General features: G+C 34.0%; 1 protein-coding gene across 3 annotated transcripts in view; it reads left to right on the top strand.

Moving 5' to 3' along the window:
- The window catches only part of LOC106877887 (uncharacterized), a 168,405-nt gene that overhangs the window by 121,307 nt on the left and 29,598 nt on the right, over nucleotides 1-17,500 (top strand). For all 3 annotated transcript variants that reach the window (XM_014927039.3, XM_014926964.3, XM_014927110.3), the window contains 2 exons: nucleotides 4,571-4,783; nucleotides 8,877-9,095. In XM_014927039.3, coding sequence (XP_014782525.2) covers nucleotides 4,571-4,783; nucleotides 8,877-9,095 — 432 coding nt within the window. The remainder of the gene's footprint in view (nucleotides 1-4,570; nucleotides 4,784-8,876; nucleotides 9,096-17,500) is intronic.

The following is a 17,500-nucleotide window of genomic DNA, read 5'->3' on the forward strand; positions in this document are numbered from 1 at the left end:
TGTAAGGGACGACCGTGCGAACTCATAAAAGGAGAAATGGTGACGAATGGAAAAACAGAGGACTCCTTTTCTTTAAACGTGTCACACGGTCGAACATACGAATATATATCAAAGATGATATAGATGATATGTTATGCGACGATAACATAGATGACCAGTAATGAAAGACCACAACCGTATTAGATGAATAACAGAAATATTTATTGTAGCGTTAAAGATGTATGTCTGTGTGAGAGTGTGAATGCGACATATAATAACATAATCAAAGACAGGCCGTCATACAAAGAAAAGTGTGTATGTGAGTGATACATGTGTGAGTTATTACAGCAGATAGAAAGAGTCAGTAAATGACACGTGAGCAATTATACCAGTTCGTTAGTACACTATAGGAAAAGTTCTGTATGTGAAAGTGAGGAGAGGCTGAGTGTGGCAGTGCTGATCACTAGTTGTGATGTCGTGGCATCGATGCCCGGCCGTGATTCTTGTTATACAGATGTTCATCGCTGGCTGAGAATTTCTTGTCTGTTTAAGAACTCTTGTCTGTTTATTTACCGTGGTGAAGCTGAGTCACCTAACAGAATCGAAGAGAGAGATGTGCCGCGGAGTTTGGTGTGGTGTACATAGTAAATCGTGTTGACGCTGGTAGCGATTGTTGCTGGTTAGTAGTAATCGTAGAATCGTGTTGGTCATGATGATGATGCTGGATAGTAGTAGTAGACTCTTGTTGCTGATGTGGCGACGGCGGAGGTCATCGTGGCTGGACGAAGCTGCTGAAGTGGTCGCTGGCTGCTGCTGCTGTCGTGTGGTACACGGAACAGTTCTCAAAGAGAAACTGGACCGAGACAAATTATTGGGTATGAGTTAAAGCTATTTATAACAAACTATGGGCTCCCGATGGCTTCAGAATTTTACTCTATCACGTGACCTTATTAGGGGCCGTGATTGGTCAGTTTGCGTTCTGGCGGGAAGGGTTCGAAGAAGTTGCCGATTCGAATAATGATCAGTCACGTGATGGACAAGGAATGGGTTCTCTACTACGCTCGCATTTATTTATATTTAAATGAGAAGATTGTATGTAATGGCGATAGTAGTTTTGTATCTAATGGCAGGAGGTAGTTTCACTACATATATATATATATATATACACAGAGAGAGAGAGAGAGAGAGAGAGAGACAGACAGACAGAATTAATTGCGTGTGATTAAAGGTACAATTATACATAAACATATTTACATACTAAGATGCTTATACACACATACATATATATACAAGTAATAAAATATATAAACATCGATACATACATATCTATACTCACACTTATTCACTTTCATACACATGTACATATATTTGCACACACGTAAACTCATGTGAAAGTAGAGATTTATGAAAATTGTTTAATGAACCTTTAATATCTCGAGAAAAACTCAAATAGAAGAAAAGAGAAATTAACCAAAAGGTAGGGTATGTTTGGAATTTTATTATTATATGCTAATCGAAGTATATTTTAAAATCTCAGTTTCTGTATATGTATTTTTATATTAATTCATACAAAAATACACATGCAGAAACACAGTCATATTTAAATATATGTAGTCCAGCATACAGTAATAAAATTCAAAACATAGAAATCTATATTTTGCGAGTAATTTATACATTCTGTATCGAAATTAAGACAATGCAATGGTCGTGGCTAAAAGATATTTATGCAGACATTCCTATAAATCTTTTTATCGTAAATTAGTACTTCTGAGTCGTAACAAAACAAACAAAAATCTAGTATGTGTGTCAACTTAGAACTATTGCGTGGATTAAGACGTTAGGCAGAGAGTTACAATACGAGTTTTCTTCTACTAACTTGTTGTAAACAATGTCTTACACATTAAGTGAATCTAATATTTAACAATTAGCCAGTGTCTTAGTTCTATCATAGTTGAATTTCTTTACGATTTGGCTAAGAATTAATTTGTAGTTCATTGGTTTTGTTTAGTTAATTTTTATCAATTAATTTATCAATTATTTTTATCTATTAAAGTATCATGTAATTAATATTTTATTCTTTTTGTTTCTTAATTTTTATTTGCATGTAATACTTCTAGATCCTCACTCGTGCACAATCGAAACTCTTTCGGCCACAAATGGTCTTACTGACTTTAGAATAATCATTTCGATTTTAAAAACAAAGGAATTAAATTAAAGTCCATATATGCTCAGCTAGGGATGTAGAAGGTTTTTATTTTGTGTTAGAAAAGAATGTTGGTGCGTAAAACGTCAAAATTTGAAATAATTAGAGGTTAAGAGTATATATTAACATTTTTCATTGTGTGAAGATTTTATAACAATATATCTTTATTAAGATATCTTCATAACGAGGGAATTCATTCATGATGCTACAGTTACATTTATGCCTAAATTTATAGATTTACACACACACACATACACACACACACACACACACTGATTCACTTACGCATATTCACACATGCACTAACGCACACACATATACACGTACAAGTATAGGCATACAAACACGTACATGTATACATATATACAAGTGCTTATATATATGCACAAGCATGCACACAGACATGACAGAAGTAAATAGACACCTTTATAATCATTAAAATTTAAATTTAAATCTGAAATTATACACTTAAATTATTTATTAATTGTTATAATGTGAATATTTAATATTTAGTAGACATGCCCATTGCGTTTTTGAATGCAAGGAACTTTTTAGGCATGTTACTGATCAGATGATGAATATTGTCTTGCGGAAATTCTTGCCAAGTTTCATGCAGTAATCTCAAAAGATCTGGTTTTGTACATGCTTTCTTGCTCTTTTTTATGAAGTGTCCTGTCCATTATGTCCCAGACGTGTTCAATAGGGTTCATATCTGGTTACTAGCTTGGCCATGGATGATTTTTAATGCCATTCTCATCCAACAAATCATGGGTCATTTTAGCCGTGTAACAAGAGTCTTCTTTTACTATTTCACCACTGGAGAAGATTTGAAGGAGTCCTTTATGTAATATGGACACACATATATATATATATATCTGAGCTTGTTTCCCTCACACTCCACTAGCTCTGATCAACCATTACTCCAAATTGACCCCTACACCATCACACAGTAGCTGCTGTGTTGGCTGCAATCTTTCCGCGTTAAATACTTGATCACAGAGTTTCCAGACCCACACTCTACCACTGTAAGGAAATATAGCAAATCTGGAGTTATCAGAGAATATGACAGTGTCCCAAAATGCTACTGGCCTCTCCACCATCTCACTGGTCTAGTTTTTTCTCCGCTTGATGTTAGCTGGTCAGAGAAGTGGCTCTGCCATAGTAGCCGCGTTTGTGGAGATACCTGACAGCTGTTCTGGGACTGACATCAATCTGTTCTGCTATGTCAGCGGCCTTGCAACGAAGATTATCCTCCACACTTTTCTTAACATATATTAATAATATATATATATATATATATATATATATATATATATATATATATATATATATATATATATATATATATATATATATATATATATATATATATATATATATATATATATATATATATATATATATATATATATATATGTATATATATATACGTATAACACACGCACGTATGTATGTATGTTTGTATGTATGTATGTATGTATGTATGTATGTATGTATGTTTCTATCTATCTATCTATCTATCTATCTATCTATCTATCTATCTATCTATCTATCTATCTATCTATCTATCTATTTATCTATCTACACACACACACATACACTTATATATTAATATTTGTTTTTATATGAGGTTATATGTAAAAACTATTTAACATTAAACTGAAGGATCACGCAGTAATTCTATGAAGAATGCTTATGTATTAAATTTTTTAAGGAAAAGGTTAACAAATATAAGCTCTCTCTCTCTCTCTCTCTCTCTCTCTCTCTCTATATATATATATATATATATATATATATATATATATATATATATATATATATTAGATTTATCACCGAACCCACTATTGTAGAGTGCTTCGTTGTACGGTCTTTCGATTTTCTTGAATATAGATTCCTTTGATGGTAAATTGGTGAGTTTTTATATGTTCTTTCCAAAGTTTTTAACTAAACTTTAAGGATTGTTAAAAAAAATCTATGTATATAGTGGATATTTTCATTTTTTAATGAATTTTGTACATGGAAGCTTCTAACTCTAAATTAACTGCTTTGGGATGTATGACATCTTTAATAGAGAAAATCAAGTTTTGCAATAACTTTGTTCTACTCACAAGATGAACCTCCAAAATAAGGCTTGAAAATACAAAGAAATTTACAGTCTGATAAAGACCACCAAGTTGAAACTTTGAAGTAACTGCTAACCTTATTCTTATAAAAATAAAACATGATACTCTAGTGTAAGTTAATGTTATAACTTAATGTTAACCTATGTTTGACTATTTTTATATATAACTATACAAATATCACACATATTGGCATATTGGTCGTTGAGCGTGAGCATGTTTATGAACGAAATCTACAAGAGTTTGCATTTTAACTTTTGTTTTTCAGGTTATGATTGCCGGAACTAACAGATTGATGAAAAAATTACAGATGAGGGATGAATACAAAGACAACGAAATTCCGTTTGAGGAGTATCTTGGTGTAATGAACCAAAATGTCTTAATTAAAGAAATGGAAGGAAGCAAATACAGAAATTCCGATTATTTGACCTTCCAAGAAACGAATTGGTTTAAATTCGATGGAAGTCCTGAGCAAGATAAGGTAATATACTTGTATCGATTGGTTTACTTGTCACGTAGTTCAATTAAATTATGACCTTATTACTAATTAATTTCAAAAGCTGTACGCAAATTATTGATCCTAGAATCTACTTATAACAGTTGAGGTAGATTCGATTTAGTTGATTTTAAATATTTTGGTTTTACCGATTCGTGTATTTCCTTTTACAGAGCCATTGCCAGAAAATAGTAAAATGCTCTAATGATTCTGGGACTTAGACCTTAAGACGCTTATCTAGTAGTAATAACAATGATGCAATCTTAAAGAAGGGACCTTTTCTCCAGAATAGTCATTGGGTTAGGAATTCAAAGAATAAGTTTGAATACATTTCTTCAGTCATTTACTAAATTGGCTAGGTAGATGCTCTCTGATTAGGCAAAACCAAATAATGTTGCTGGAATATTTGGTAAGTCTCTTGTTTATACGAAGAAAATATATTTAAATGTGGGTTACCATGCATAAAGATATGATTCAAAAATAACTTTCAATCAATTGAAATTATAATCGTAAGTAGAAAAGATGAAATTGTTTTCAAATTTTAGCTCAAGACCAGCAATTTCGAGGTAGAGACTAAGTCGATTATATCGACTTCAGTGCTAAGCTGGTACTTATTTTATCGACCTCGAAAGGATGAAAAATAAAGTCGACTTCGGCGGAAGTTGAACTCAGAACGTACAGACGGATGAAATGCCGTTAAGCATTTTGCCCAGAGTGTTAACGGTTCTGCCAGCTCATCGACCCCAGAAGGAATGCTAATAGCATTAATAAATGTTACTTTATATTAGTTGAAATAAATTTTCACAGATTCATTAGTAAATGCTTCCTGCTTAGATAAACTGTGATAAATCTATTGTGGATAAACATATAACAATATACCTGAAGTGTAGAAAAAAATTATGCTTTATAATTTGTCTTAGGTATTTCTGATGTATCTTCTTTTGCTATTACTTACATTACTCAACACTTTACCCTTTTCTGAGGTGCTTAAGTAATGATTTCAGAAACTTCCCCGCCCCACTGTTTTCTGTTTACTGTTTTCTGCAAACTTATGAGTCCATCGAGTTATATATTTAATGATTTAAATATAATTTTAAAACAATCTTAATTATGGAATTATTTTGTTAGTCATTTTCTGACCAATTGTAAGTTTTCAAGTCTGAGTGTCTTTCACTTAACCGGCAAAGTTTATGAATATTTTCTCCACAATCGATTGTGTCTGCGTTCATCTTGGATTAATATCCTGTATTTTCCATTTACTTAGAATACATGAGCAATATGTCGCCATTTAAATCTTAGGATAGAACAGAAAGACCATCTGTGAATAAGATATGTTATCTCATTTGTTATGATTTTTCTAAGGCTTCATGGCACTGGATCGTATGTGAAGTTTACTGAAATGAACAAATCGCAAAAAGAGATGTGATTGATAATTAATTTGTCTGCTAAACCAGCATATATAAATATATTTAGATAGACGACTTGCAAATCACTAATTAATTGCTGCGACATTAATTTTATTGACATCTACTGCTTTGTTTAGGTAAGGAGAAAGTTATTCTCAAGGAAAATTATTTCAAGTGATATCTTGTAGGCGCCTAATTTAAGATCTCAAAGTCTGGAATAAGCATAACATTGAGAGGAGGGAAATAAAGGCTATTCGACACATCTAAGTTGCATGCCTAATAAAACCTTAATGAGTTACAGGAAGTAACACCGTTTTGAATCTAGTCGTCGCTGGACAATTTCTTCATTGAAGAGGTCCAAATCTATTGCATACCATTTTCTAAGAAATGGGACTTAATTTGCAGTCAGTTAAAACGAGACAAATAAGTATCTTCTTGTATCAGAATCAGAGACACTCTGAATTTTTTAATACAAATGTAAGGTAAATTGGCAGCGAATACATTAGTTAATCAAGCATTAGTTAATCTTATATCTAAATGCAAGTAAAAGCAATAATCTAGCAGAATCGTTAGAGCGTCAGACAAAATACTTTACAGTATTTCTTCTAGCACTTTATGTTTTGAGTTCTAATTCTGCCGAGGTCAACTTCGTCTTTCATCCTTTTGGAGTCTATAAGACAAAGTACCAGTCGATTTCTGGCCTTGTGCTTAAATTAGAAATCCCATCTATTGTGAAGTTGTGATGAATAATCGGCTGAAAGTTATGAATAATTCATTGTGATAACGAATGTATATACTTGTTACAGTCCACTAGTTTTATACTTGTGCAGTTTAGGGTTATAATACATAACCCCCCGAACATGGAATCGAACGGAAACAGATTACAATGCAGAATTGTGAAATCTGAAAATAGTTACAAAGAAGCAAGCATCCTTGTCCAGCATCCTCTTATCTTGATTATACTGTCTGTCGCATTGAATATCAAATTGAGATACTGAGCATTGAACTGATTCTTGCAAACAACTGGTACTTATTTCGTTAGTATATCCTTCGCTAAGTCGAAAAGTAAAATCTACTCTGTTGGATATCTCAGCTGCAAGCTAGAAATGCTTTTTGTACTGTTTAATCCAGTGCTTTGATTTTCTTTCAGATATTTACAGGGGTTGGACAAAATAATGGAAACACTTAGCATCAAAGCATCATAATTTTGAAATATCTTTAAAAACTGTCAAAAGCTTCTTTATTTTTATGTTTTTTGATTTATTATTAGTGTTGCTTAATATGTTTTGCTAAAATTGCTGTTTTTTCTAGATATCACCAGAAAAAGGTAATTAAAATTCATTAAAATGACTGATCTATCGGACTTTCAAACATGTCAGATTGATGGTGCTCGTATGGCAGGCGCTAGCGCAACGAAAACAGCCGAAATGGTTGGTGTATCAAGAAGTACTGTCTTGAAAGTTATGACAGCCTTTGAGAAAGAGGGAAAACCTCGTCGAAACAAAACTCCGGAAGAAAACCAAAACTTTCAGATAGGGACCGTCCGACTCTTACGCAAATTATTAGAAAGGATCACAAAAGTACAGCTCCCAAAATTACTGCAGAGCTTAATGACCACCTCTAGAACCCAGTTTCCGCAAAAACCGTTCACCGGGGGCTGCACAAAGCTGGATTTCACGGGAGGGCCGCAAGCATAAAACCACTACTTTCAAAAACAAACGTTGCAAAGCGATTAGAACGGAGTAAAAACCTACAGAATTGGTCCGTAGAGAAGTGGAAGAATGTTATTTTTTCAGACGAGTAATCCTTTACCTTATTTCCGACCACCGGCCGAGTATACGTGTGGAGATAGCCAAAAGAGGCATTTGACCCAGACTGCCTTCTTCCAGCTGTTAAACATGGAAGAGGGTGATGAGCTGGGGGGCTATATATTGGAAATCCGCCGGCCCAATGGTTTCCCTTCATGGCAGAATTAATAGTGAAGACTATTTAAGAATTTTATCTGATCAAATTCAACGTATGGTTGCAGAAATGTTTCCGAAGGGAAACGCAATCTTTCAGGAAGATAATGCACCAATTCACACATCTAAAGTTGTTACTGAATGGCACGAGGAACATTTTAGTGAAGCTGAACATCTTATCTGGCCACCACAGTCTCCAGATGTCAATATCATTGAACATTTATGGTACATTTTAGAAAACAAGTAAGGAGTTGATATCCTCTACCATCATCACTACAAGAATTGGAGACTGTTTTAGCTGAAGAATGGACAAAACTTCCTTTGGAAACAATTCAAACTTTGTACGAGTCCATACCTTGTAGAATTCAAGCTATAATTACTACCAAAGGCGGTATTACTCAATATTAAAATAAGGTTGTTTGAAATTTTAAGGTGTTTCCATTATTTTGTCCAACCCTTGTATATAAAAAAAGTTAACATCATCAAATGAAGTAAACTTTTGTTTTATTTTATATTTTAGTCAGAAGAGGAAAAATTTCACCTGTGAGAATTGAAATCGTACAGATTGATGTGATTTCTGTTCAAATCGAGCCTCTGCAGTTTAATCTACCGATTTTGTATCATTTCTGATTTATTTTTCCAGTCATTTATGGTTGGAAAAATCCTGTACATTTCTTAAATTTATTTCTTCTATGCAATATTATGTTCTAGATTTATCAAGTAGAAGCATGGTTTGCCAATCTGATCAACGATATGGATGTTTTAACTGACACAGAAATCAACATTATTGATTTCGCAAACATTGTTGCAGCTACTGGGGCTGCAGTAAAAGATTTTTTCTCAGTTTTTGTGGCTGCCGACAATATCGAGCGTAGTATAGTAGACGTGGGTATTCTGCGATATCCGGACATAGAAAGACCCTTTTTCAAGGTATCTATTCTGTTTTTCTTTTATAACAACCAAACAAAAGGGTCAAATTGTGTGATTACAGGTAAGTTTACCGCCATCAATTCACCGCAGGGAAAGTTCACTGCCATCAATTCACCGCGAAGAAAGTTCACCGCGGGGAAAGTTTACCGAAAAAATATATCCATAGTATCTCGCCATTAATAGTTAAAAACTACTTTATTGAAAAAAAAAAGAACCTAAAACGGGAATTGATGACGGTGAACCTGCCGGCCATGAAATTGTGTGTGTGTGTGTGTGTGTGTATGTGTGTGTGTGTGTGTGTATGTGTGTGTGTGTGTGTGTGTGTGTGTGTGAGTGTGTGCGTGTGGGTGCAGCTAGTGAATTTTCTTTCTATTTCTGTAGACAGTTGTATTTCAATCACAAGGCGGCTACCCACCTGCCCATATCAATTTCCATTCATTCCACAATCAAACTATTGTTTTAACTTATTCATTGGCGTGTTTGATAAATAGGTGAATGAAAGGGAAAAGAAAATGGTACATGTGTCTGCGGAATACTCAACCACATACTCAATTCAAGAAGTCGACTGAAGGACTGAATGTCATTCTCAGAAACTACTGGAGAGTCTCATCTTTTATATATGTATATGTACGTGTGAGTGTGAGCATGCGAGTATGAGCCCGTAAGTATGTATGTGTGTGTGCATTTGTGCGTGCAAGTGTGTTCATGTGTGTGTAGAGGAAAGCTCACTTAATCTCGCTGAGTTATGTGAGTAGGTCGGATTCAACCAATCTGCGGAATATATGATATCAAGGTCAAGAATATTGAAAATTCAGATTGTTCCATCAAAGCTTCATGGAAACTAAAATGGCTGTAGTTTAGACTACTTTCAGTTTAAATTACAGCACTTTTACACACACACACACACACACACACACACACACACACACACACACACACACACTACACTGCCTTTAGTCGAGTAAATCGACTCCAGGACTTATTCTTTGGAATCCTAGTACTTATTCTATCGGTCTCTTTTGCCGAACCGCTAAGTTACGGGGACGTAAACACACCAGCATCGGTTGTCAGGCGGTGTTGGGGGGAAAAACAGATAAACACAAACATATATATATATATATATATATATATATATATATATATATATATATATATATATATATATATATATATATGTATATATATATATATATATATATATATATATATATATATATATATATACAGAGAATAAGTCCTGGAGTCGATTTACTCGACTAAAGGTGGTGCTCCAGCATGGCCACAGTCAGATAACTGAAACAAGTAAAAGAGAGTAAAAGAGAATATATATATAAGTTACTGACTGACCCTGTGTTGATTTATTTTATACCCCTTGGTTCAATTTTTCTCGAAATTTACTTTAGTTTCTAAGAAAACATCTTTCCAACTTTGGCAATGCTTTATGTAGATGAGCTAACGAAAATTTATAGAGTAAAGACTTGGGAAGTTAAAACTTTAATATCTTTATAACAAGACTGACATTTATAATTCTTTGACAGTACATTTTCTACGTTTCTCATGCCAAAACTTAAATTATGGATTAAATCTTCCTGCATTTAGACATCAGAACTTTGAATAATCTTCCACAAAATGCTGTTGGAATAAACGTTCACAATAACTGTCCAGACTAAATGGAATCTCAAAATGTCTTCTATAACTTGCTTCCGTCTGGCGATTAAAACGTACCCTGATGGGGTACGTTTTAATCGTCAGAGGGAACACATGGCTGGATTTTACCCTAGAGCTGTCATTATAAAGTGTACTACTGTTCTGTTTCCCATCCTGCTTTTACTAAAAACATCCTGCATTTCTTTTATTCTATGTCGTTTCCGTTGCCTATCTTATGGCCTATTGCTTTATAAATATCTATAGATTATAATTGTTAATATGTTTTACATTTAAGGCGGTGAGCCGACAAAATCGTTAGCACGCCGGGTAAAATACTTAACGGCTTTTCGTCCGTTTTTACGTTTTGAGTTCAAATTTCCCGAAGGTCAACTTTACCTTTCCTCCTTTCGGGACCGATAAAATAAATTCCAGTTGAACACTAGAATCGATGTTGTCGACTTACCCCCTTACCCGAAGTTGCAAGCCTTGTGCCACAATTTGAAACCAATAGTGTTACATTTGAAAACAAATCTAAAATGTTCAGGTCATATCTTAGAAAGTTTTGGATTCCTTTTCGTTAACCAAATTGCATACGAAGTCATTTTTTCATTGCTACATTCATGAAGATGTAATTAGCAGAAAACATCTTTAATTTAAATTTATAACCAAGTCGCGAACGTATCTCTCTGAGTTTCGAACAACTCTTGTAATATCCATTTTCTTGTATAAATGCCTTATCTATTTCCGGTGTCGGTTTAAAATATAACAGAGACAGACTGGAAATGAGTGAATCTGGTGATATATAGAAAACGTAGAATATTATATTAAACAAATACTATCAGAAAAATAAATTATTGGAAATACGCCTGAATTACGAAATCTATTAAAAGTTGATCTGAATAAAATAAAATAAGGAATGCAACTAGAAATGATGTTTGCTTTCGTAAATAATAAGATATCATACAATAAAGGCACATTAACAAAGAAATAACAATTACTAAGAGCTTTCAGACGAAGCAAATATATTTTTATTCTACTAAATTTTGTAGAAGTTACTTAAATGAATACAACAATTGGTAATATGAATAATATATATATATTTCTAGTCTTATATTTCGAGCATTTAACAACAATATACGCTTTCGATAAAACAGTTGCTCCCGCAAAGCAAATTAAATAAAATTTGGGATTTTGCGGAGGATCAAAATAGGTAACATAAACAAGACAGTGAAAACATACAGGAAGGGCTGCTAAGCCTAAATGAGGTTGTGGTGGCGAACGCGTAAATCAAGCTAGGACAGGAGACAAACAAGAACACGCCTTCCTTGTTCCAGCTACAACGGAGAGAAAGGAAGAAAGATGACCGATGGTCACGTGAGCAAGGGAGGAGGAGTGAGGGAGAGAGAGTTACAGAGTAATAGGACAGAATAGTGGGAGAAGAGGAGATAAAAGAATAAGAGATAGAAAAAGAGAGAAAAATGAAAGAGTAAAACGATCGTATAGAGTGCGCATCAGAATTATTAAGATAAATTTTACTTGAAAGAGGATGCATGGCGTTCAATCATATAATAATATAAATAATATATATATGCATATATACATGCGTATATGTACATACTTACATCTATACGTATATATATGCATATGTGGGCACAGGACATCACGAAACGTGTACAACAAAAAAGTACGAAGCACGAGTACATGGAACATGAACTATTCTTTCGAACAACGAAAGACACAAATGGAAAACAAATAACATAAAGAACGACCCTTCATCAATTGTTGACTGTTTTTCTAGTCTCGTATTTCGAGCATACGCCACGCATCCTTTTCCAAGTAAGTTTTATCTTAATAATTCTGATTCGCACTCTATACAATCTTTTTACTCTTTCAGTTTTCTCTCTTTTTCTATCTCTTATTCTTTTACCTTCTCTTCTCCCACTATTCTATCCTATTACTCTGTCACTCTCTCTCCCTTACTCCTCCTCCCCTGATCATGTGGCTCCCACGTGACCATCGGCCATCTTTCTTCCTTTCTCTCCGTTGTAGCTGGAACAAGGAAGACGTGTTCTTGTTTGTCTCCTGTCCCAGCTTGATTTACGCGTTCGCACACACACACACAGAGGCACAATAACTCAAGCACCAGATACAGTCACACTCACAGATACACAATTATTTATGAAATGCGAACAAGACAAATACATAAAGAAAAGAGGCGAGAAGGAGAGCAGAGAGTACGAGAAAAGGAGAGAGCAGATTACAAAAAGCTGAAACACATATACGCAAGTACACACATACACAAACACACACACACACAATTGTATAGAATCATTCACGAGAAGCCAGCCTTTAGAGATAAGTCTGAGATTTCGGTTTTCTGCTACATCCCTCCAATATCACATATGTTAACTGTAACATTAGAAACAGGAATAAACCCCCACACTCTCATTCTAATAAATAAGCAGTGGCTTTGCATCTATAACAAAAATAAATATTTTTTTCTACTCTAGGAACAAAGCCTAGAAATTTGGGGGGAAGAGGCCGGTCGATTAGATCGACTCCAGTAACAACTGGTACTTAATTTATCGACTCCGAAAGGATGAAAGGCAAAGTCGACCTCGGTGGCATTTGAACTCAGGACGTAAAGACAAACGAAATACTGCTAAACATTTCGTCCGGCGTGCTAACGATTCTGCCAGCTCGCCGCCTTTATAATAATAAATATTTGAACTAAAATATTCAATCTTGAGTGAGACGACTGGATCTTAACGTAGTAAACTGAATAGGAGCGAGATGGAGAACAGAGTGTTGGATCATAGATTGTAAGTTCATCCTTTTCTCTCTCTGCTAGCGAGGAGAAGAGTTAGTTGTGCCGTGATGTATTTTTCGAATTATCTTGGCATGTTATCTATTGTGATAGATTATTATTCCGTCTGTAGATAGAATTAATTTGTTATCCCATCACGCTAACGAATCAATGCAATCATTATTTTCATAGTAAGACCAACTTTAAATGTCAGTAAAACTAACTATAAATGTTTACATACATACAGACAGAATACATACATACACGTATAATAGTACATTTGAATTGAATTCTTATATTGCGATTCCAGCTTCACGCCAATGCAATTTTTAGAAGGGAAATGTTAAAACTAGAAGTAGTGATTTATTAAGTTTATTTAATAAACTAAATCAATCACGGCTGTTATTTGGGTATGTCTTGACTGGCTGCTTATTTTTGTGTCGAGTTTAATTTCGTCAATTATGTTTTAATCCTTCATTTAAAAAAAATTTTTTTTACTTGCTTCGATCATCGGTCCGCGGCCATGCGGCCATATTGGGCTGCTGCCCGTGAAAGATTTAGTCTAGCAGATCGTCCCTTGTACATATTTTTTGTTTTGCAATGGTACAAACATACACTGTATACATGCGCACTATATATTCACAGTCACATACACACATACACACGTATACATACCACCTGGACAAGCACATATCAACTGCAGAACACAAGTGTTTGTTCACGCACACACACACACACGTTAGCCTCACACATATATACAGGTCCATACGCGCCCACGCACACACAAATACGCAAAATGCACATCACTCCACACAGCACATACACTAGGTTACATGTACACATACGCACACACCAGGCCAATGCGCATGCACACACATGATAACCGCGCACATAGTACACACATCCATATGCAGACACACATACAAGTAGATAACACACATAACGCATATTACTCCACATAATGTACGCACTGGGTCACTTACACACATACACACAGGCAGGTACACATATTTTTCAGCTTACCCACACATACATACACATGAGCACTATTCTCACATACTCACACGCGCACGAGATTAGATTCGTTCCGCCGAGTCACTGTCATTATCTACCTTTCATTTAGCCTTCTCCTGGCTATTTGGTCATATTGAACCGTTAATCCCAACATTGTTTTCATTCTCTCTTCTCCGCTCTTAATCCTTTCGACGAAGAGCGTAGGTTCGAAACGTAAACGACTTTGCCATTCTTTCCGAGTGTTAAACCAATACAGCTGCTTGTTGTTCCTACACCTGTCTTTTGTTTTCTGTAAATTTGAACAATATATTACATACGTTCTCCTGGTCACCTCAATTTGATCTTGCCTGACTGAACTTGCTACGCTCTTTGACTCTCATCCTAACTATTTCTCGAACTTTCGGTACATCTCCTCAGCTACATAACCAGCACTCCACCCGGATTACCACCGGATCTTCGTTCTCATTCGGATTCTACCTCCATGGCTCTTACTGGCTATTCCTGTATATATATATATATATATATATATATATATATATATATATATATATATATATATATATATATATATATATATATATATATATATATATATATATATATATATATATATATATATATATATATATATATATATATATATATATATATATATATATATATATATATATCTATATATATGTATGTATATGTATGTATGTATGTATGTATGTATGTAGGCATGTATGTGTGTGTATGTATGTATATGTACGCGAAAGTGTGAGAATTTGACTGAGACTGTGAATTCCTGCATGCCTCTAGATTCATTCATGTGCATGTAGATCCATATACGTGTAGAGATATAAGTATACGTATATGTATACGTATACATATACGTGTGCACTTATGTTCGTGAACGTATCTTTGGTGCGTGCATTTGTTTATATATTTGCATGTTTGTGGAAGTTTATATGAATATATCCATATGCACCTTTATATATATATATATAATTTAGAGAAAAAAACCGCAAGTATTGAAGTCATCTATGAAAATCCGCAGTTACATATAGAAAAATTTAGTAAGTAAATACACTAAAAAGACCTATAATAAAAATACAAAGTTATAAATATTAAAATAATATTATTTTATTATTTTATTATTTTACTATTTTATTATTTTATTTTTTTAATATTTATTACTTTGTATATTTATTATAGGTCTTTTTAATGTATTTACTTAGATTTTTCTATATGTGACCGTGGATTTTCATGGGTGAATTCAATAATTGTGGTTTTTTCTCTAAATTATATATTTATATATTTATATATTTATATACTGTGAAATTTAATTTAATTTTAATTTTGATAAATTAAATTAAATTGATTTTTAACCCTAATATTATTATCATAATTATATATATATATATATATATATATATATATATATATATATATGTGTGTGTGTGTGTGTGTATGTGTGTGTGTATGTGTGTATGTGTCAAAAGCTTCTTTATTTTTATGTTTTTTTGATTTATTATTAGTGTTGCTTAATATGTTTTGCTAAAATCGCTGTTTCATTTCAGATATCATTAGAAAAAGGTAATTAAAATTCATTAAAATGAAAGATCAATCGGACTTTCAAACACGTCAAATTGTTGATGCTCGTATGGCAGGCTCTGGTGTGACGAAAACGGCCGAAATGTTTGGTGTATCAAGAAGTACTGTTTCGAAAGTAATGACAGCCTTTGAGAAAGAGGGAAAAACCTCGTTGAAACAAAACTTCGGAAGAAAACCAAAACTTTCAGATAGGAACCGTCGGACTCTTATGCGAATTGTAGAAAGGATCACAAAAGTACAGCTCCCAAAATTACTGCAGAACTTAATGACCACCTCGAGAACCCAGTTTCCGCAAAAACTGTTCGCCGAGAGCTGCACAAAGCCGGATTTCACGGGAGGGGTGCAATCAGAAAACCACTACTTTCAAAAACAAACGTTGCAAAGCCTTTAGAGTGGAGTAAAAACCTACAGAATTGGTCCGTAGAGAAGTGGAAGAATGTTATTTTCTCAGACGAGTAATCCTTTACCTTATTTCTGACCACCGCCGAGTATACGTGTGGAGACAGCCAAAAGAAGCATTTGACCCAGGCTCTATATTGGAAATCCGCCGGCCCAATGGTTTCCCTTCATGGCAGAATTAATAGTGAAGACTATTTTAGCATTTTATCTGATCAAATTCATCGTATGGTTGCGGAAATGTTTCCGGAGGGAAACACAATCTTTCAGGATGATAATTCACCGATTCACACAGCAGAAGTTGCTACTGAATGGCACGAGGAACATTTTAGTGAAATTGAACATTTTATCTGGCCACCGCAGTCCCCAGATTTCAATATTATCGAAATTTGATAGTGCATTCTAGATAAACAGGTAAGGAGTCGATATCCTCCACCGTCATCACTACAAGAACTGGAGAGTGTTTTAGCTGAAGAATGGACAAAACTTCCTTTGGAAACAATTCAAACTTTGTACGAGTCCATACCTTGTAGAATTCAAGCTGTAAGTACTGCCAAAGGCGGTCGTACCCATATTAAAATGCTTGTTTGAAATTTTAAGGTGTTATATATACATATATGCATGTGCATATATATATATATACTCAAATACCCAAAATATCAAGGAGTTTCTGCCTCACCAACAGGAATTACACCACAGTTATTTTGTGATCTTTGCTACCTTGGTTTCTATTAACCCATTTATTCTATCAGAATTATTATTTATTAGGATAGAATAAATACATATAATTAAATATATATATATATATATATATATATATATATATATATATATATATATATATATATATATACATATGCATGTGCGTGTACATGCATTTATGTTTGCATGTCTGTATACAGGCACACACACAAATATGTATGTAAATATATATATATATATGCAT

The sequence above is a fragment of the Octopus bimaculoides genome, chromosome 4, assembly GCF_046866305.1.
Source record: "Octopus bimaculoides isolate indiv1 chromosome 4, ASM4686630v1, whole genome shotgun sequence".
NCBI classification, from domain to species: Eukaryota; Metazoa; Mollusca; class Cephalopoda; order Octopoda; family Octopodidae; genus Octopus; species Octopus bimaculoides.